Source organism: Danio aesculapii, chromosome 19, assembly GCF_903798145.1.
Source record: "Danio aesculapii chromosome 19, fDanAes4.1, whole genome shotgun sequence".
Taxonomy (NCBI): Eukaryota; Metazoa; Chordata; class Actinopteri; order Cypriniformes; family Danionidae; genus Danio; species Danio aesculapii.
Genome location: NC_079453.1, coordinates 42,190,852 through 42,214,586, shown reverse-complemented (window position 1 = coordinate 42,214,586; position 23,735 = coordinate 42,190,852). Strand labels below are relative to the sequence as shown.

At 32.8% G+C, this 23,735-nt stretch overlaps 1 protein-coding gene across 1 annotated transcript in view; it reads right to left on the bottom strand.

Annotated features, from left to right (window-relative positions):
• The window catches only part of LOC130246323 (syndetin-like), a 382,903-nt gene that overhangs the window by 304,262 nt on the left and 54,906 nt on the right, over positions 1-23,735 (bottom strand). The window contains exons 9-10 of the mRNA XM_056479201.1: positions 8,976-9,018; positions 2,504-2,602 (exon numbers count right to left, since the gene is read on the bottom strand). Of these exons, the coding sequence (XP_056335176.1) occupies positions 2,504-2,602; positions 8,976-9,018 (142 nt within the window). The remainder of the gene's footprint in view (positions 1-2,503; positions 2,603-8,975; positions 9,019-23,735) is intronic.

Sequence of the window (23,735 nt, the reverse complement as noted above, 5' to 3'; positions counted from 1 at the left end):
AAGCACTGATGAAACGGTCACACTCTGGACCACAGATCGCAAGGAAATTAACTTCCAAGAGGCGTGTGTGTGTGTATGAACGTATGAATGAATAAACACTGCGCAGCTGCCGTCTACCCGAGAGGCTCTGTTGATCAAAGTGGCATGAGGAGACTCTTTCAGATGAGGCCAGGGACGTCTCAGGACACACAGACTGGTATAATCACTCACACACACACACATGCACACACGCACACACACAGTTATTTAATTACTTAAAATTTTTTACTTAAAAATAAGTTGTAATGTCGATTTATTTTGTACAATATTTGTTTTAAAATGCAGGATTTATTTTTATTTTATGCATTAAATAATATTGCATATAAATACAATAAAATATTGGGTTTAAAAATAAATGGATATTAGGACTTGTTTTCAAACAATTAATTAAACCTAAATAATATAATATAATATAATATAATATAATATAATATAATATAATATAATATAATATAATATTCAAATATAATATTAATAATATTATTAATATAATAAACTGTAAAATTATACTATAGAATACAATTATGAAGTCATTATCATTATTTATATATCCTATAACATTATTACAATAATTTTATGAGTTTATGATCAATTTTGTAAATGTTGGTGTTTTGGTGTAATATTTTTTTTAAACAATATTTTATTTTACGCAATAGCAAAGTTTATTTTATGTAGCATTTTAATTAATGTCATGTTATAACTCATTTAATGCAGTGTATTTTATTTTTATTTTACGTTATTGCAGATCCCTCTACGGTGGCCACTCTGTGCAGTCTGTAATGAGACTCCACTTATTGATTTCACTTTCAGCATCGGCTTGGTTACTAGCGGTTTTTGCAGCACCAATTATTATTTCACCCAAAAAGTTGGCAAAAAGTTCAAATCCATAATGCAGGGGCACCAAAAAACACAGCATGAGATTTTGCTTCCACCGCAGTTTTCAAGGTCAAAATAAATGACAAATACTATGAAAAAATAATATATAACAATCCCGGATATTTACATCCAAACAAGATTTTTCCAAGGACCAGAGTTGCTCAAAAGTAGGTAATTTACTCTGTTGTGTGAGAAACACTTCACTACCTGACAAAAGTCTTGACACCTATCCAAGTTTAAGGAACAACAAATAATAACTGGACTTCTAGTTGATCATTTGGTATCAGAAGATAAAATATGATCATGCCTTTATTTTTAATTATTTAATTAGGACAGTAAAATTTGACTTTGCTTAAACAAAAGTCTTGTCACTTAACCGAAACAATGTACAGTATAGAATATAAAGTCATGGTGCAGTGAAAAAATAATGAATATTGTGTCTGACTCCCATAAGCTTGGAGGACTGCATCCATACATCACTGCAACGACTCAAACAACTTATTAATAAAGTCATCTGGAATGGCAAAGAAAGCGTCAAGAAGTTCATCAAGAGTCTTAGGATTCATCTTCAATGCCTCCATCTTGACCCAGACATGCTCAATAATGTTCATTTCTGGTGACTGGGCTGGCCAACCATGGAGCACTTTGACCTTCTTTGCTTTCAGGAACTTTGATGTGGAGCAAGGAGCGCTATCCCGCTGAAGAATTTGCTCTCTCCTGTGGTTTGTAATGTAATGGGCAGCACAAATGTCTTGATACATCAGGCTGTTGATGTGGTCATCCACTCTGAAGATCTCTCACATGCCCCCATACTGAATGTAACCCCAAACCATGATTTTTCCTTCACCAAACTTGACTGATTTCTATGAGAATCGTGGGTTTATGCTGGTTCCATTAGGCCTTCTCCAGTATTTGTGATGTTTGTGATGCAGTACAACAGATGATTCAAATCTACCTTCTGCCACTTTTCCAAATGATCAACTAGAAGTCAAGTTATTATCTGTTGCTCTTACAACTGGGATCGACGACAAAACTTTTGTCAGGTAGTGTATAGAAATACAAATACTAAAGTGTTTTTAGACCACATTATAGCAAAGTACTTGAATTAATCTGTTGTGATAATTCTAGTCACCATGGTTATACAACAGTCAATTTTTTTACAACTATAGGGCATATTATACTACAATAAACCCCTGTTTACTTTAGTAAAAATGTGTATACTACAGTATTTATCGCCATTTATCTATTCACTATAAATAGAACTACAGTAAGTGGTAGCATTCATTAACATTAAGTGTTGTAAATGCTATAATATTTACAGTATAACCCACTATAGTAGTTTACTATAGTATCTACTATAAATTACTACAGTATTTTTTTTTCATGTGGACATTTTCTAGTTGATTTTTAAAGAAAATCACCATTTCACACTGCATGGCTCCGTGTTCAACATGGAAAAAAAATTGCTTTGTATGGTGCACATCTATACTTGGTTGACATTGCGCACACAATAAATGCTTAATCACAGTTATTTGAATGACGATTCCACATCAGCCCAAATGCCAAGGTCGTGACGGCGGTGACTCACCTGCGTCTTGCCCAGGAGTTTATACGCCAGCTGAACTTTGGTGTAGTGAGAAACATCGAAGTGCTTGCAGGTTTTGGAAAGAGCCACATCCAGCTGCTCCTGCACAGATCAACAGCAAACAGCAGCACAATCAGCAACATTACGGCACATACTGTATGAAGATCACTGATACTCAATTAATTTCATACAGTTTAGCATGACAAGAACTATTTGAACATATTGCTTAAAACAAAACTGCATGAAATCAACAGTCAAAATCTGCATGAAAGAAATATTACAATAAAAAAATACGTCATAAACTTATATGAAATTAAATATCAAGGAAACGCCTGGCCTTTTAGATCACAGTAACTCATTAGCATGGTGAAGAGACTTCTTTTTCAGCCAATACAGCATCGATTAGTCTTGGTAATGACAGATACAAGTCCTGCACAGAGGCTAAAAGGATTTGGAGCCATTCTTCTTGCAGAATAGTGGCCAGGTCACTACATGATGATGGTGGAGGAAAGCGTTTCTCCAAAACACCAAAAAGTGGCTCCATAATATTTAGATCTGTCATGGTGCAGGCCATAGGAGTTCAACTTCACTTTCAGGTTCATCAAACCACTCTGTCACCAGTTTCGCTGTGTGTTAGTGCAGTGGGTCCCAACCCTTTTTTGCCTGAAACCACCTTTTCCCCCAGATAATACTGTAAGTTTAATGCTATTATTGCTGATCAGTGGTGTAAAGCAGCTCATTACAAATACTCAAACTACTGTAATTGAGTAGTTTTTCTCAGGAATTGTAATTTACTAAGTCGTTTTAAAATGTGTACTTTTACTTTCCCTTGAGTACATTTTTAGTGCTGTATCGGTACTTTTACTCTACTTTCCTTCAACCTGTAGTCACTACTTATTTTTTCTTGTCTATGGGAATTAGAAAAATCAGTAGATGCTACTATGCTGCGCCTGGGGAAAGACACTGAAGTCTCAATGTGATTTTGTTTCTCCTGATAATTCAGGCACTTTTAATCTGCCTACGAGTTCCGCTGCCGGGACCCGTAACAAATGCCTAAATCGAAAATTGAAATTAATGTTTTAAATATAAAATAGTAATAAATAAAATAAAATAAAATAAATAAAATAAAATAAATAAATAAAATAAAATAAATAAAATAAATAAAATAAAATAAAATAAAAATAAAATAAAATAAATACAAAAAAATGTATTCAGAAAATCAATAAATAATTCAGAAATGTAAAAAACAACTGGATAAAAATTAAAATAGCTATAAATATTGCAGAGATATAACATTCAAAGAGTAAAACATTACATAATAAAACATTAATTAAATTAGAAAATTGAATAAATAGAAAAATAATTAAAATACAAATAAAATACTGGCAAAAATAATAACAATTATTATATAGTGCATGGAAAAAAGATAAAATAATGTATGAAATAAATTGTTGAAAGTAATGAAATAATGCCTAAATATGTAAAAAAATTAAAAATAAATAAATAAATAAATAAATAAATAAATAAATAAATAAATAATTGCATTAAAATACAAATTTGGAATAAATAATTCACATTATCAATAAAAAAACAATAATAATAATAATCATAGTTAATATAATAATATAATTATTATTATTATTATTATCAACTGCATAATAATATTTAAAAATATAAAGCTGCCACTAAAAACATTTTATCATAAAATAAATTTAAAAAATACTCACAAAATAAAGTCATTTTCTTTTATAAAATATAAATATAACAAACAAAACATTACAATAAAGAAAATATAATGCTGCCACTATAAAAAATTATATTTCATCATTGCTAAATGTTCTTAGTATTGCTAAAAATGCAAGTAAAATAATGCACAACAACAAAACGAAATATCAAGGAGAGAAATACAACAAAATAAGAGGAAAAAAGCAAGCGAGTTGATGAGTAATAAATTGTGTGTGAGGTTGGGTGTCATCCAATCACATTCAGCATGCAGTCAACAAACAGCACTGCTGGGGGAAATGCATGAGTGACTGTGTATGTGTGTGTACTTGTATGTGTGTGGCAGCAGAAACTCCAGCACAGATACCGACATCCTGAAAGCCAGCAATTGATTTAATAAACACACAGTCCATCTGCCCGAGGCCTGAGAGAGAGCAGACTGAGACCCTGAGCACCACTGTCAGACCAGCAAACACACACTCAAGTCTTCCCATCTGTTTCCTTCATTTAATGCTGAGAGTCAACATCAGGGCAACTGCTGTGTCGAATCTGTCAGTGTTTCTGAAGAGAATCTTAATGTCTGATTCAATGAAGATGAAGGTCAGCATAACAGACTCTCAGTTTGTCCTTTAAAGGGGATACCTTTTATATGGGGTTTAAACACAGTTGTGTGACAACCGTGTGTGAAAATAGTAAATGGTAAAGATTCATTAAATTCTCTTTCTTATAATCACACTTGATAAAAACAGTCTCCAGTAACACTTTGATTGACATTCTCTCTTTGTATACATGTCATCAGAGGGGGAAAGCCCCGCCCATTAGTGATGATCTCTCCCTTATTAGCATAAACAGCCCTGAGTGAGAAGCAGTCGTCCACCATTAGCATTTCTACCTGCTGAAGATAATGTCAGGGACTAAGAGGCATTATAAACATGGAGTTTTTAAATGTCTTGTGAACGCCTTTTCTGCAGATTTTTTGAAAATGAGCGAGAAAAGCGTGCTATGTCAGTCACCTCTTTTGTTCTCCAATCAAATGAAAACAGAGGCGAGGTTTCTGTTACGGTGACAGCAGTGTTTGTGTTGTCAAGGCGACTATCAGGGTTTCTGCAGATATCCCAACATCAATTTTAAGACTTTTAAAGACCTTTTTAAGACCATTAAGTATTAAATTTAAGACCTACATTACAACATTGGATTGTTTAGTCTCCATTAACAAATGGATGGCAGACAATTTTCTGCAAGTGAACCCAGATAAAACAGAAACGTTAATTTTTGCTCCAGATAGCATCACCCCAATGATCAGGCAAGTTTTGGGGGGTTTGTTATCTTTAAATTGCAGTGATATTAGAAATCTGGGTGTCATCTTTGATCGAGCTCTGTGTTTTAATAGATATGTTAAATCTGTTGTTTGTACACGCTTTTTACATCTGAGGAACATCGCAAAGATCAGAAATATTGTGTCAGAGGAAGAGATGGAGATGCTTGTCCATGTCTTCATCTCTTCTAGACTGGATCATTGTAATGTTCTGTTCACTTGTCTGAACAAATCCTATATGGAGGGATTGCAAGTTGTGCAGAATGCAGCGGCGACGCTTTTAACCAACACCAGCAGGAGGCCACACATTACACCTGTGTTAAGGCATGTCACTGGCTTCCTATCAGTTTTAGAGTAAGTTTTAAGATTCTGGTCATTACATATAGAGCTCTGCATGGTCAAGCACCCCTGTAAGATCTTTTAAGCAGTCACTCGTGTAGCCGGTCTCTGAGGTCTTCTGGCAAAGACCTGTTAGCCATTCCAGAACTCGTCTTAAGACTAAAGGTGACCGTGCTTTCTGTGTGGTGGCCCCACAGCTCTGGAACTCTCTCCTGATAGCACTAAGAACTCTGGGATCAGTTGAACTTTTTGAAAAGCATTCAAAGACACATCTTTTTGGTCAAGATTTTAATTAACAGTATTAGTGTTTCTTTATTTGGATTTTTAATTAGTTTTAATGTTTTAACATGCCTTCTTTTATTGTCATGTGTTCTTTTACTTGTTTTATCTTACTGTTTAGCACTTTGTGACTCAATGTCTTGGATAGGTGCTATAAAAATAAACCTTTACTTACTTACATCAAAAATACGCATACACATAAAGAGAAAATGCAAAATACTAAATTAATGGTAAATGTATTCAAATAAAGATTTTTATAACCATTCAAGATTGTTTAAATCAAAATTGATGCATCACTTGCTTTTGTTCATATCTCGGACAGTTCTACCTAATAAAGTTAAATATTAATGGCAACAGAACATGGGTTGCTCTACAAATATATTTTTTATTATGGCAAGAATTAAAGCCAAAAAAAAAAAAAGAAAGTACACTTACTAAAAAAAAATTTATGTTGCCCACTTAACAACTCACACATTATTGTCTGGCTAGTTTCTGTAGGGCCAGATAGAATCTACGGATGTTTTTGGCTATTTTTTGGGTGAAAATCTGCGGATTTCAGCGGAATTATTTTGGGAGTATCATAACTAAAACCTTAATTTGTGAAAAAAATATTATGTTTTAAACTGTTATTTAATGTTTAAAATGCAAATCCAATTAGATTCACATTATTTGGTAAACAAAGCAAGTCTCTCATATAATATATCTACTAAAAGACAGAAAATATTACTGTACAAACTATATTGTACATAATTCAGATAGACATTTTCATATTAGTCAATAATATTAGTGAAATAAATTAAAAAACTGAATAAATATAGATTTAAACACATTTACTCAAATAAATAAACAGAATTAATGATAGGCTAAAAATCTGCGGAAAATCTCGGGAATTCTGCGCGCACAGATTCTGTGTGGGCCTACTTATATGCTAAAAGGCAATAATGGTCCAACTGACCATTATCACCAATAAAACCTAGAAATTGAGCATCAGTATATTGTAAACTGATGGTATATTGTTATACTGACAGTTATATTGACAGTATATTGTTCAAACATTCCTTTCCAGTTATCAAATACATAATTTGTTACTTAATTTTAGTTTGTAACTTGTAAATTGTTTTAAATTCAAAATTGTAACATATACATCAGTGTAAAACTCCTGAATGGTGGAAAAACATATTTCTGTAATATTAAACCACCTGGGTCTCCACTTTTACATGGCCTCTCTTTTTGTTTTAACAAACTTATGCCTAAGGTTTTTCCAAACTTTTACAAAAAAGTTCCTCCTTTCCCACTGCTGTTGCAATTTCTAGCCAACAATTATTGGTCATCTGGTTTTCCCTATGATCATGCATGGACGGAGCATAAAGATGTCTGTACAGTCATACCTGTTTCAGACATCATGTCGCGCGCACCCAAAGCGAACCTCCACAAACACAGCGATGACGTCACATTCGCCGCGCGCACCGAGTTCAACAACAGAAAGCTGATTGCCTATTGCATGCTGATCTCATTTGTAGTTGTAATACCACAAATTACAGTTGGACTGGAGAAAATAAAGAACTACAACACCACCAAACCAAACAACAGCAACAACAAAGAATATAAATGAGCATTAGATGTAGCGTTACATGGACATCAGAAAAATAAGACCTGTGGTACAATATTTAAGACCTAGAACAGCGAATTTAAGACGTTTTAAGGCCAGAAATTTCAATTTTAAATTTGAGACTTTTTAAGCCCCATGGAAACCCTGGACTATGGAGACTTCTAAAATGGAGAACAGACTAGTGAACACTGGCTGCATCCAAAATCATACACTTCCCAACTATATAGTATGCTAAAATCAGTATACAAGCCGAGAAGTATGTCCGAATTTATAGAATTTGAAATACAGTATGCAAGAAGTATGCATTCGATGGACGTTACACTATCCCATGATGCACTGCGAGAGAGTTTATGAATGGGAGTGAAGCGACGCAACTGACGTGGCTAGGTAACATGATTATGACAAAATGGCAAATGTAGTACGTCTCAGTTCCATGACAAAATGGTAAATGTAGTACGTCTCAGTTCCATTTACTCACTTTCATATTATATAGAATGTACTTTTCTAACAGTCGAGTAGTACATTCAAATTCAAATGCAGTACCAACTGAGAATTAGGCAATTTCGGACGCAGCCTCAGTTTTGATTTATCTGAAGCTGTATGACTTATATTGTAAGAATGTTAGAATGACTTACATACTTATAAATATATAACTTATATATAATTATATAATGACTAAATCATTTCATAAAATTATGAAATATTATAATCATAACAATATTAACAGCAGTGGTTGCCTAGCGACATAAAGGCAGTGCACTTCTTTTTTTTCTTGTCAACAAAAAAGACTGGGCGTGTACTTCGCGGTTTTTAGAATGAAAAAGTGTTTGGTGTGATTGCCACTTTAGGGTGCACAAATGAACAATGGAGTCTCCATAGACTGGTGCCTTCTGAAACACTTCTTTTGACATTTTCAGTTCTTCACAGACAACTAAATCTGCCACTATGCTGACACGTAGGCATTTATGACTCTGCCCTGTTTTGAAATGAGCACAATCTCATTTGAATTTAAAGCGACAGTCACCAAATGGCACAATTTGTATCAAAGCCTAAAAGGGTCATTTTCAAAGAGTTATAAAACATTATTTGTGTGGTATTTTGAGCTGAAATTTCATATACACACTCTAGAGACATCAGATTTGTTTTACATTTTGTAAAAGGGGCATAATACGCCTCCCTTAACTGAGATCAAAAAATGAAAAGTCACATACCTCGATTTGCTCCAGAGTGTCCTGCAGTTTGGAGTTCAATTCACTGAGAGAGAGAGAAAAAAAAAAAAAAAGATTCTGGTTAAGAAAATACTTTCTCAGTTGATTGGTTACATTTAAGATTTGCAAACATTTATTGTATTGCATGTTTTTATTTTTGTTGCCTAACTGTATGTGCTCATTAGAATGCACTTCCAGTGCAAAAATCTCAACGATTTTACAGAGGGAGTTTTATGTAAAACATTATGAACAAAATACAATAAAATATGAATCAATAAATGAATGAAACTTTGTATCAAATAATAAAGACATAAAAAAATCTATATTCAGAGAATCAATTATTATTCCAAAAAAAATTCCACAAAAAACTAAAAACCTACAAAAAGGTAATAAATAAACAAATAAATAAACAAATAAATAAACAAATAAGAAAAATCCTAACTCTAAAAACATATATTTTTAATTGTTTTTGTATTCAGTGTCTCAGTTTAAACAGAAATTAATAATAGCAACGTTGGTTTATGGTTAACAAACCAGCAAAAACATAACAGCAACATATTGGAGGTACAACACAAAAACAGCCTCACAGACGCTGCCATTACTCTGAAAATAAAGCACTGACATTTGAAAAGCAGGGGTGTATTTTTAGTAAACGTGGCTTCATGCGTATGTTATGAACAGGACAGATGTGTGTTGTTAGTGTGGATAGGGATGTGCTAACCTAGAGAGTGGGTGCTTTGAAAGATGGAAGAAAAAATGTCTGGTTGGTTTTTTATAATAGCCATCAATAATAAAGCTGATTTAGTGTTATGACAAGAACACAAATACCATGTTTTAGTCATCTGTAAATAACAATGGGTATTGAGATGCAAGAAAACAGCACAAAAATCCCATTAAATAATGCTTATAAATAAGTTGCATTAAAAATGTACTATTACATAAAAATTCAATAATGGTTCAATTAAGATTGCATGAACTAAATTAAAATTAAATAATTAAATAAAAAATAAAAACAAAATGACACATTAAAACAAAATAAATTCAATTCAGTTCAATAAAACAAAGCAAAAATTAAATGAAAAACAAACAAAAAATAATAAACATAATACATAGAAAATAAAAAAGACTAAATTAAAGCAAAATTAAATAAAAAAAACTACATGAAAAATATAAACAAAATAAATTTAAATCAAAACAAAATAAATAAATTAAAAAACTAAAATACATTAAAAATATTAATTAATTAAAATTAAATAAATAAATAAAACAAATAAATAAAACAGAGCTAAAAACAAAATAAAAAACATAAACAAAACAAATTTAAATCAAAACAAAATAAATAATTAAATCAAACAAAATAAATAAATAATAACCTAAATAAATAAACAAAATCATATAAAATGAATAAATTAAATAAAAACTAAAAACAAAATGACACAATAAACAAAACAAAATAAAATAAATTAAATTAAATAAAACAAAGCAAAAATTTAATTAAATTAAAGAAGCAAAGTGAAATGAAAATGAAAAATATACGCAAAATATTAAACATAATATACAGAAAATAAATAAAGACTAAATTAAACCAAAATGAAATAAAAACAAAATGAAAATATAACCAAAATAAATTTATAATCAAAACAAGCTAAATAAATACATTAAATAAATAAATAAATAAATAAATAAATAAATAAATAAATTAATTAATTAATTAATTAATTAATAATTAATCAAAATAAACAAAACAAAAAACGAAAAATATGAACAAAATAAATTTAAACCAAAACTAAACAAATAAATAAATAAATAAGTTAATAATTAATTCAATTAAATAAATGAATTAATTAAATAATTAATTCAAATAAATAAATACAAAACAAACAAAATAACAAAATAAAATGAAAAATATAAACAAAATAAATACAAAATAAACAAATAAATAAATAATAATTCAAACAAATAAATGAATTAACTAACATAAAAATAAATAAAACAAAAGAAAAAAAAATGAAAAATATAAACAAAATAAATTTAAATCAAAACAAAAAATGAATAAACTAATAATTAAAATAAATAAATAAACAAAAGCATATAAAATGAATTAATTAAATAAAACCTATAAACAAAATGACACAAAACTAAATAAAAAAATAAAAAAATTTAATGAAGCAGAAATTTTATTTAATTAAAGAAGCAAAGTGAAATAAAAAATATACATAAAATAATAAACAATGCACAGAAAATAAAAAGGCTAAATTAAATAAAGCCAAATAAAATGAAAAACAAAATGAAAAATATAAATAAAATAAATTTAAATAAAAACTAGCTAAATAAATAAACAAATAAATAAATAAAATAATAATAATTAAAATAACTATATTAATTAATTAACTAAAATAAAATAAATAAATAAATAAAACAAAACAAAACAAAAAAGAAAATGAAAAATATAAACAAAATAAATTTAAATTAAAACAAAAAATAAATAAACAAAATAAAATAAATAAATAATAAAAATTAAAATGAATTAATTAATTAAAATAAATAAAACAAAATGAAAAAAACTAAATGAAAAATATAAACAAAACAAATTTAAATCAAAGCAAAACATATAAATTAAATAAATAATAATAATACTTTAAACAAACAAACAAAAAGATATAAAATAAATCAATTAACGTAAAACAAAATCAAATAAAATGATTACAAAAATAAAATCCCATTACATGAACTAATGATTTAACAATAAGCAACCAACACCAAATCTTAGACAGTTTCTTAGGCACATGGTGGGTTCTGTCACACTGGTTGTGTTTACTTAATAAAAATTAAATACAACTTTGCATTAAAATAATTATAACAATTTTCATGATTTTCACTAACAGCTCCTCAGATTTCTAACTTTATTTTAATCCGTTAAATGAAGAAAAGAACTTAAGAAAGACATTAAGAAGCGTGTTATAAGTCAAAAATATAAACATTAAAATCTGAACCTATAGTGGATATGTTATAAAAGTCCTGATTGTTGCTGGCTGTAATATAGCTGTGCTAGTTAAAGCAGATGGCCGGCAGCATCTCGAAATGTATCCTCTTTAAACTACCACCAGTAAAAACACTAAACCTAAAACAAAAATTACAGGAAAAAGAAAGAAATAAAAATCTGCTCCATCTGACCCCATTAGTGTCTAAAAGAGCCAGTGCTATAAAGCAATCCTTTGACAATCAGCTGAGACCTAGACAGCCATGATCCTCAAGGCATCTTCTCTGGTGGCCACACACAATGATCATCTGATAATTAACAACTGCATTTCATTACAGCAGCTAAATGTGCTTGATGTGAGGGATTGCCCGGCTCTTGTAGGCCAGTGTTGTTAAAAGATTAGACAGAATGCATAAATCTTTAATGAAACTGCTTCTTCCTTTTCCTCATCCTTCTCACTTTCCCTTCTCTTTGAAGGCACTGAATGAAAAATGAAGCGCTCCTATCTGGCTTTTTCACACTATTATCATGCAGTTCAAAGTATGGATTGCACTTCCTGTTTGAGGAACTTCTATTCTAAACAATTCACTTATATAAACAATCCATATATATAGTGAAATCTGAGTGAGAGGGATATTTGGCTTAGTGCATCGTTTTTTTTAATCAGTCATGAAAATAATGTCATGCTTGATTTTTTAATGTTACATTTAGAGCTGGATGTTAGTGGGAATATATTAAATATTGGTGTAGTTAGTATTTTAAAATGGCTGGGCGGTATGAAAAATTCTCATATAACGATTCAAGTAATTCCATATCTTGACAACAATACAGTACCGTGCAAAAGTCTTAGTCCCCCCAGTTACATTTGTTGTTTTAGTGAGGGTATAATGACATTATATATTACTTCCAGCCTGATCTCACGAGAAAACGTAAATATTTTACGTTTTGTCAGTTTAGTGGCTAATTCGTACGATTTTAAAAAGGAGGCGTGGCACCTAACCCCACCCCTAAACCCAACCGTCATTGGGGGATGAGCAAATCGTACTAAATTGTACGAATTAGATCGTACGAATTCGTATGAATTAGCCACTAAATCAAAAAGTTACGAATTTCCGTGAGATTGTGTTGATTACTTCTCATTCTCTTGATTAGAATATAAACAGTTTAATACATATGAAATAAAGAAAGAGTTAGAGGAAGATGGAGGAACGAATTAAAAATACTGGAGTTTCGGTCTTAGTTCAATCTGCATTTCTGCCAGAGCGGTTGTCAATATTCCCTGTGTTGATGGGATTGTGAATGCTAAAAAGTACAGACAGGTTTTAAGTCCTACTAGCAGCTAAAAACCGCTGATAAAGCAAAGGCAGTTATTAAATGGCCTCCATAGAGTCCAGACCTAAATATGATATATCGTATGGGTCACACTTTATTTTGATGGTCCATTTGTTAAATTGAAGCTACATTGCATCTACATGCCAACTAATTCTCATTAGATTAATAAGTTGACTGTTAGGTTGGGGTTATGGTTAGTGTAAGTTGACATGTACTTGCAAAGTGTCTTATAGTCAGTTAAATGTCTGTTAAAGAAGCAGTATCAGCAGATATTAAGCAGACAGTGTACTAATACTCAAATGGACCATCAAAATAAAGTGTTACCACAGTATATGCAATATTATAGGTTTTATGAGATTCACCTGGAGAGAAAAGGAAAGATAGAACATGCTAAATCTAAGGAGGAACTCTTGAAAGATGCTTGATATTAAATAGCACATCATTTCAGCTATTGCTTGATGCTAAAGAGGTCATACACAACCTGACAAAAGTCAATAATAACTTAAATTCTAGTTGATCATTTGGTATCAGAAGTGGCTTATGTGAACGGCAAAGACCTCTAGATTATGCTTATTTTACTAAAATAAAATATGATCATGTCTTGATTTTTAATTATTTCATTAGGACAGTAAAGTCTGACTTTGCTTAGACAAAAGTCTTGTCACTTCATATAATTAATGTACAGTATAGAATATAAAGTCATGGTGCAGTGGAAAAAGAATTAATATTGTGTATGACTCCCATGAACTTAAAGGACTGCATCCATACATCTCTACAATGACTCAAATCACTTATTAATAAAGTCATTTGGAATGGCAAAGAAAGCGTTCTTGCAGTACTCCCAGATTTCATCAAGATTTTTTGGATTCATCTTCAATGCCTTCATCATACCCCAGACATGCTCAATAATTTTCATGTCTGGTAACTGGGCTGGCCAATCCTGGAGCACATTGACCTTCTTTGCTTTCAGGAACTTTGATGTGGAGGCTGAAGTATGAGAAGGAGCGCTATCCTGCTGAAGAATTTGCCCTCTCCTGTGGTTTGTAACGTAATGGGTCAGCACAAATGTCTTGATATCTCAGGCTATTGATGTTGCCATCCACTCTGCAGATCTCTCGCATACCCACATACTGAATGTAACCATGATTTTTCCTTCACCAAACTTGACTGATTTCTGTGAGAATCTTGGGTCCATGCTGGTTCCAATATGTATTCTGCAGTACTTGGGATGATTAGGATGCAGCTCAACAGATGATTCATGAGGAAAATCTACCTTCTGCCACTTTTCCAAATGATCAACTAGAAGTTAAGTTATTATCTGTTGCTCTTACAACTGGGATCGACGACAAGACTTTTGTCAGGTAGTGTACACCATATACTAGTCATTCATTATTGTACATTCTTGGGATAATGTAAGTACATGAATCAACAACATATATAACACTTTTCTAGTAGCATATTTTAATGAAAACAATCTTAAAAATTGCATCTTTAATATTCAAATATAAAAGAATAATTCCACCTCACAACCACCCATCTTTTAAACAACCTTTCAAAGACTGTTTACAGTGTCATCCAATTAGGGAACTTATTCCCATCATTCACACATGGGGTGTAGGGAAAAAGTGGATAAAGTTTCATAATGGAAAAGGTCTCGTTTTGCCGTAACGCAACAGTTTTGACATGAAGAATCACCCTGATGGCGTGCAAAAAGCAAGGGAGTTTTCTTAATCTGCAACACAGCTGCAGATGCCAGATGACCAGCAGGAGAAGATGTGACCTTTTCATGCAATAGCTGATTCCTTCAGACAAATGCATTCTTGCAAAGCCTAATGGAAAGATGCAGAAGTCCTACGTTTTTTCCCTCGATCCATCACAGTGGGCTCTGACTCAACACGGGTCCCCCCTTTTCCCTCGGAGAAAAACCCAGCGTCACGTCAAGCTGATCAATTACTTTCGAACTCGCAACTCGTCGCTCTGTTTCCTTCAGGGGGAAAGCCACGCGAAATCACTTTTTAATGAGCTTTCACGACAGGATCCGTCGCACAATAAAAACATTTCCATTCAAACAGTCTCTTATCATTATTTGCCATTAGGCAAGAAAGCGCACGGAGGAAATAATAGCATTTCGCTTTCGGGACATAAATCGTTAGCTAATAGCATGGGGGAGCAATGGTGTAAGATGTGATTAAATTAGAGGATGTGGTTGGATTTGTGGGCAGTGTTTGTAAAAGTTGAGTGTGGCGGGCTGTGAAAGCACTCGGCTGGGCACTTTTGAGGATTACGTCGCTTTGTAATTAGATGCGCTTTCTTGCACCTGAGTGGGAAAACAAGTGAAGTACAGTCACAATTATTAGCCCTCCTGTGAATTTAATCAAATATTTCCCAAATGTTTAACAGAGCAAGGAATTTTTCACAGTATTTCCTATAATATATTTTTTTCTTCTGGAGAAAGTCTTATATGTTTTATTTTAGCTAGAATAAAAGCAGATTTGAATTTCTCTAAAACGGTCAATATTATTAGCCCCCTTAAGCAATATCTGTGTTGATTGTCTATAGAACAAACCAGCACTGTACAAAAATATGTATAATTAACCTAATTAACCTACACTGTAAAAAAAATCCATAATTTTACGGTTTATTTCCGGCAGGGTGGCGAAAAAAAAAGTAAAATAACGGATGGTAAATTACAGAAATTTACTGTGGAATAGCAGATATTAAAAAACAGAGATTTCCTTAAATTGAAATTTCCGGTAAATTTCTCTAATTCAACCTCTGTTATCTTACAGTAATTTTCTGTAATTTAACAGCCGTTATTTTACACCTCAACTGACGGAAATACACTGTAAAAATTATGCTTTTTTTTTTTTTTTTGCAGTGTAGTTAAGCCTTTAAATTCCAGGCTGAATACTAGCGTCTTGAAAAATATCTAGTAAAATATTGTGTACTGTCATCATGGCAAAGAAAGTGGTGTAAAGCCCCATTAACACTAATACGTGTTAGTTTTAAAATGGCGTTTTAGAATAAAAATGATCCACGTCCAGAATGGCGTTTCACCTAGTATTTCTGAAAAGATTTCCATTCACATTATATTGCTGAAAACTCACATCATGAGACTAAACACACACTCTGAGACGTGCTGTAGCGTGTGCGGACGTCTGAGCACCAGACAATCAGTGGGTGCTTTGAGCACAAAACCCCAGGTGAGAGCAGCGCACATCGGACGGTTCATCAAGAATCTCCCGCTAGACCGCATCTCACTATAGTTGTTAAACGTATTATTTAAAACATCATCTTTATCCAACGAGTCTTTGGTCTTTTGAATCTATTACTTGTTCTCAGGTAATGTTTTGGCTGAGCGCAAAGATAAGTTAATATATTAATTTCTGGAACCACGTACACTGATTCTGCACATTTGACTGATTGCTTGCCTTTTTTTCCTATTTTGTATAAACTAATTGTACGTTATACTTTTTTAATGGCCATAATTAATTATTAAAACTGATATTCAGCAAAAGAAACAGGGTATGTTTCATATTTTTCACTGAAAATGAAAGAAGAGTTATGTTATCGGCTCTATTTTGTTATAAATATGCATATAGTGAAGATGACGGTCATATGTAGCTACACGACGCTTCAACATTTTTGGTGTCTGTTAAGTTGTTAATATCAAAAAGAAAATAAGCATTTCCTTATATCATGTTTTCATTTTATTGTTAAAATAGTGAAACAAAGTAGCCAGGGTGATGTGAATGACGTTATAAAGTACACTGTTCTCTTTGAAGATTTACTCGACGTGTCCTCAGGAGTTTGTTTTCCATTTCAAACTTGCAAAGTCTAAACAAGGGAAGGATGCAAGACTGAACTTTGTGTAGGCTACTTAATAATGAAGAAAAAGGCCCAATCAGAGGCGAATGTCTGCAGCCATGCCTGTTTTCAGATGTCTCCTTTTTCCTCCATCCACACTAACACAGAACAGCATTGTTTTCAAACAAAAATTACCTCTTCAGCGTTTTCGAAATGCTCTGTTTTTGAGCCTCAAAAACTCCCGAGTAGTGTGGACGGAAGTCGTAACCGTAACAAAGCTTATGCATTTTAAAACGAAAACATATTAGTGTAAACGGGCCTTAGTGTTAGTGAGGCCAGCAGGGGGCACTCAACCTGCAGTCTGTGTCTGTCCTGCAGTCTGTCCTAATGCCCCAGTACAGTGACGTGGACAATATGGACCCTTTTCACAACTCTGTCATGACGCATTTAACAGTCATCAGCATCTTAAATCCTTTAAAGTTTTTAATGTTTTTATTTTTTTTAAACATTTATATGTATTTATGCATGTAGTATATCTTCTTTGCTTCAAATTACAAAAAACTAATTGTGCGAGAGGTTTCTAATGCAGCGTCAATGGAACAGGACAGCAAACTTGACGTTATTCTTTTCTCTGGTTGCCGTCATCAGTCTCATACAATTTATTTCCTTTTTCTGAAAGTCTTTTTAACATCATCGTAGAGTTTTTCTTCTATTATTTGAGCAAATAAGATTGTAAAAAATGATTTGTTGTATTCTCCCATTCACTGTGCTCTAAGTTTTCCCAACTACTTCCGCTACTGAGAAATCCGGAAGTGGGAAAATGGTCTTTACTGTCAGTGAGTGCTGCTTTTCAGATGAGACGTTAAACCGAGGTCCTGACTCTGTGGTCATTAAAATCCCATGGAACTTCTCGTAAAATGAGTAGTAATGGAACTCTGGTGTCCTGGCCAAATTTCTTTCATCTGCCCTTACCGATCAAGACCTCCCAATCATCCACATCCACCAAAACAGCTCCATCACAGTCTCTCGACTCCACCAATAACTGGTGTGTGGTGAGCGCACTGGCGGCATTGTCCTGTGGCTTCCGTCACATCATCCAAGTGGACGATGTACACTGGTGGTGGTGTGAAGAGTCTCTACCCCACCCCCCTCATGATGGTGAAGCGCTTTGGGTGTATGGCCATACATGATGAATGCGCTATATAAATACGCATTACATTACAAATTAGTTACTAATTAATACTATTATGTTTAGAAATCTGTTGAAAAAAACTCTTCTTTCCGTTAAACAGAAATTGGGGAAAAAATATACAGGGGGCTAATAATTCAGACTTCGACTGTATCTGTTACTGGCAGAATGAGCACTGATGTACGATCCAAAACTAACTGGAAGAAAAAGTCTCCAAAACACACTTGGGTTTATCTGGGAAAGTTTGCAAAAAAAAAAAAATCCAAGAGGTTTTTGAGATGAAGCAACATGTGAATCATCATTTCATCATCAGATTGCACCAGAAAATAATACACGGACATCTGTCATATGATGAGAAATCTAATTTCCTTTGATCTTTTCAGACGAGAGGTTAAAAAAAGCTAAACTTCCTTTTCTAAAAGAACGGCTTGTTCTGAACTTCTGCAACTTTTTAGCGTTAGATGGATGTTATAATGATTGTCCGCTTAAAATGGATGATTCTCCCCCAAAAGAGAAAATCTGCTGTTAATTTACTCGCCCTCAGGCCGTCCAAGATGTAGGAGACATTTTTAACAGGGAAACAGATTTTTAGCTGAAACTCTGGCAATGACTAGGCAAAACAAAAAAACACCATTAAGCCATTAGATTATGGCCCGCCTTATCACAAACAAAACAGAGTTATTCAGAAACACCAGAAGCATGCTTGACAGATATGCAGAATAGATAAAAAGTCGCAAATATTTTCAGTTCAGCACAATGTGAAGCAGGCTTTGCAGAAACAAAAGAAAGAAAGGCTTTAGATCGAAGTTTAAACCCACGTTGTAAAATGTAAAAAAGGCCTAAAATGTTGTTTTTGAAATTTAAGACTTTTTAACACTCTGCTGTGATAGTGAACGCAATGGTTTGTGGACTCCATTAACTCAGACAAGCCGTTTGTCTAACAAATTGTTTGTTTCTACCATTGAATAATAATAAAAAAAAGATCAATAAGACTTTACAATTTTCTCTCTGATAATTGGAAATAAAAATGTGAACAAAACAGGCCTGAATTAAGTTATATCTAGACAGACCCCTAGTTTTTCGTGATTCTGCGATCGCGAAATCCAACGCAAAAATCAACAAAAAAGTCGAATTTTTTGTGATCCTGCTAAATTCCTAATTTAAAAGCAAAATAATCGCAAAAGAGTAAATAATCTCAGAAAACATCAAATTCCAACCATATAATCAAATTAGATTTATTTTGGTTTGCAATGAATCTTTTTACATGACTAATAGACGTTGTATACGCAGTGCACGTAATGTATTTGAGTGTCTGTTGAAAAAGGATATCTCACCTGCCCTCTCACAATCCTAACATTACATAAAAGTGTGGGAGAATTGTTTTGCAGCCTGTGCAGTAAGCAGACACAGATTTTACATGTGAAGTTGATGCAAAGATGCGATTAGACAACCTGTGGTGCAAATCGAATGAATAACACGGTGCGAATTGGGTGTCTTGTGCGTTTGACATGTTTCAGACTGCAAAAGAAAGTGGGAGCAAACATCTAACAAACAGAGCAATGCAACAGACAGAAAAGCAAGCAGCTTACAGCGATTGAGATTGGTTCAATGATGACGGCCGTTGGACGTGACCGAATTGAGGGACATTATTTATATTTACATGTATGGCTGGTATTATGATGTGCGTCAAATCGATAAATGATTTCGTTTAACTCTTTCCCTGCCATTGACGAGAGAAAACGCTTCCCTGCCATTGGCGAGTTTTAAGGCAATCCTGGTTTTTGGTGTATTACGGCAGGGGAAGCCCTAACCCATGTCCTGAGGGAGGTACATGATGTCAGATGCTCAAGGTATGAAATCTGAGAAAGAGAAAGTAAGATCGTGCATAAAAATGAAAGTTATACAACCTTCTTTTGGCCTAATCCCTACTATTTTAGATCTGCTTTAAATGTTGTCTTGACAAGAGACCAAAATAAAGAAGCTTTATTTTTATGATTTGTGTCATTGTCATTACGTCAGATTGCAAACGTAACATAGTAGGCTACCTAATATGGTAATTAAGACTATATATATATAGTCTTATATATATAAAACTATATATATATATATATATATAGCTTTTTATATTTTGTAAATATTTTTTTAAAATATTTTTTAAAATCGTAAAATTATTTTTAAAATTGTCTGCAAATTTTTGGAAATTACCACCACAAAATCAAAACCCTACAATCATTTTTATTCGCAAAAAAAAAATCGTGAAAAACTAGGGGGTCTGTCTAGAATTTGCAGCAAAAATGAAGGACATCTACTAGTAATTCTGACTTTATAACATGCAATTGGAAGTCTTAAAGTCAGAATGTTTTTAAGATGAGATTTCTTTTTCAGAGTTCATCATTATCAATGCCTTTACTACAACTTTTAATTAATTTGAGGCAGGGGTGTCGCTAGACCCAATTTATGTGCCCCAGTAAAACAAATCGCCAGTGCCCCAGTAAATGCTTTCAGATATGATTTACTTCATATGCAAGTGTATTTAAGAATGATAATTCCGAAATAAAGACGTTATTCTCTATGTGCAGCCGAACCAGCGCTGGTGAAAGCAATGTGTTTAATCAAAAAGCAAACTGACGCATGTCCGCGTGTGCGCAGAGAACCTATGCACCTCGCTGCTCTTCTCCCGGCGTAACAGCCTTTTTTTTTTTTTTTGCAAGTCGACATAACTAAAGTTTAAACAATATGATGGTGATCTTACTAAGCATGACTCCTGATTTTTTGTATAAAGTAAAAAGGAGGGATGACGAGTCAAGTCTAAGACAACAAATAATTCTATACAATCTAAAAAAAATTTTTTGGATTATATTGAATTGTCTATAGAATTTCATTTAAATTAAATGAATATTCATGCAAAAGATTTCTTAATTGATCTTAGCATCACTCCAGCTGTGTCTTAACATTGTTTTCCAGTTACATTTAAGATTATTTAGAATAATAATTGTATAATAACAATAATACTTTGATTTATAATAAATATTTGTTTTGTATTTATAATATATATAGTGCGTGCCCCAGTAGAGCTTTATGTCTAGCAACGCCCTTGATTTAAGGGATCTTTGCTTAATGATTTTTTGTTTTTTGTTTAATTTCATTTCTATTAAAAGAGCCTTACAATAAAGTTATAAAAAGTAATAGTATACTTCAAAAGTAAACATAAAAAAAATAAATCTTTCAATCTTTCACTCTTAAAAACCATCTAAGAGTGGAACACACGGATTGTTTAAAAAAAATGTTTCGAATGTTTGAAGGTCAGTAAGCAGGCACTCCACAAGCACAGTCCAGTTTTTGACAGTCTCTCCACAGACAGCGTGAGTCATTCTGCATTTGCTTGCGTTCACAAATCTGTGTGTCTAGCTTCTTCACGGTCCACCCTGTCAATTCCCATTCTCTGTGGGTGTTTTAACACACACACACAGGCATCTAAAACAAAAACAGGAACGCACAGACCTGAATGAATAAAATAAGAATTCTGAAATTCCATCTTAAAGGCTTAAAATAAAGATAAAATGCAGCTTTTGAAAAAAGAAAATAACCAAGGACAATTTAAAGATAATTTTAAGGCTTGAAATGTAATGGAAAAACAAACGTTTTCATTTTTTGTTTGAGAGCAAAAGGAATTTCTAATAGGCTGAGTGACAGTATGTTGTTTTCGAATATTCAGACACCCCCACGCTGCAGGAAGCATGGTTGTACATATATACACACACACACACACACACACACACACACACACACGCACACACACACACACACACACACACACACACACACACATATATATATATGTGTGTGTATGTACACACACACACGCACACGCACATGCACACGCACACACATGCACACTACCAGTCAAAAGTTTGGGCTCAGTAGGATTTTTAAATGTTTTAAAATAAGCTTCTCCTGCTCACCAAGGCTAAATTTATTTAATCAAAAATACAGTAAAAATTGTAAAATTGTGAAATGTTATTGCACTTTAAAATAACTGTTGATTTAAAAGATTCATTTACATTACTACAGTCTTTAGAGTCACATGATCCTTCAAAAATCACTCTAATATTAAATATTATTAATATTATTATTATTATTATTGTTATTATTATTATTATTATTAGTAGTAGTAGTAGTAGTAGTAGTAGTAGTAGTAGTAGCAGTAGTAGTATTAATGGTAATAGCAATAAAAGCAATAATGACTGGAGAAATAATTTCATTTGAAGCTACATACAGCAAGAAAGCTGTTATTTAAAATTTTAATAAATATTTAACAATTAAAAAAATGTTTTTAAATTTAATAAATGCCACCTTGAAAAACAAAATGTATATACACATTTTTTAACATACAATTAATTAAAAAATTTACGTTTCAAAAAAAATAATGAAGTAAAATAAAAGTATGCACAACAAAAGTAACCCTTCAGAGGGAAGAAGAATGGCAGGAGGTAGTGGTCTTTACCAATATATTATTGTCTATATTTATGTAGACATTAATATTTTTCTTTACATTTTAATGCTTAATTTGTTATAATCAAAGATATTCGTGTACTGCTGTACATCCCTGTGTGTGTAATGAGCAATGCGAATGCGCGTTTTTGTGCCCGCATAAGTGCACAACACAATACGCTTTTTGAATAAACAAATAAAAACCCTCCGCCATTGACTTTAAAGCAGCTTTTAGTGGGTCATTGGCACGGTCACACCTTTTCAGACAAGCACAACCATGGGCTCAAAATAGTCACAAATGCATTGGCAATTTAAACATCGTAGTGCAAAATGATACCAAACTAGCGCAAAAAAAAAAAACACTTGTGTCGCATCTGGCACCACGTTGCACTGGGTTCAGGATAGGGCCCCGAGAGAGAGACACCAGCAACTCAGTATCTCAACACATTCAATTAAACACCTTATCACTTCACCCTGCAGGAATGGAGATGGGCAAACCGCAGCATTCTCACCATAAACACTGAGAGATTCCATCAAGCATGCTTTTATTATCAAGGGTTGTGGCTACTGAGCAGCACTCCATTCTCCTGGAAGAGTGAGCTGAATTGTAAAGCAGGTGGATGAATTTGCAGTCAATAGGAATGTTTTAGTGGTTAAACTGGCAGTGGCTCAATCCAGATGCACAGCGGTTTATTAAAGTCAAGAGATCAGCAGCAAAGTTCAAGAGGAGAAATGAAATGAAATTCTGACCCTAGAGGCATTTTGGGCACAGTTGGCTTTTCGAGATAATCATCAGTGCTGAAAAATGCCATGTGAATAATCACTCCAGATACTGGAAAATTGGCAAATTATCTAATAAGAGAATAACAATCAATCAATTAATCAATCAATCAATCCATCCATCCATCCATCCATCCATCCAGAAATACATCAAGTACTACAAAATAAAAAACAAACAAAAAAC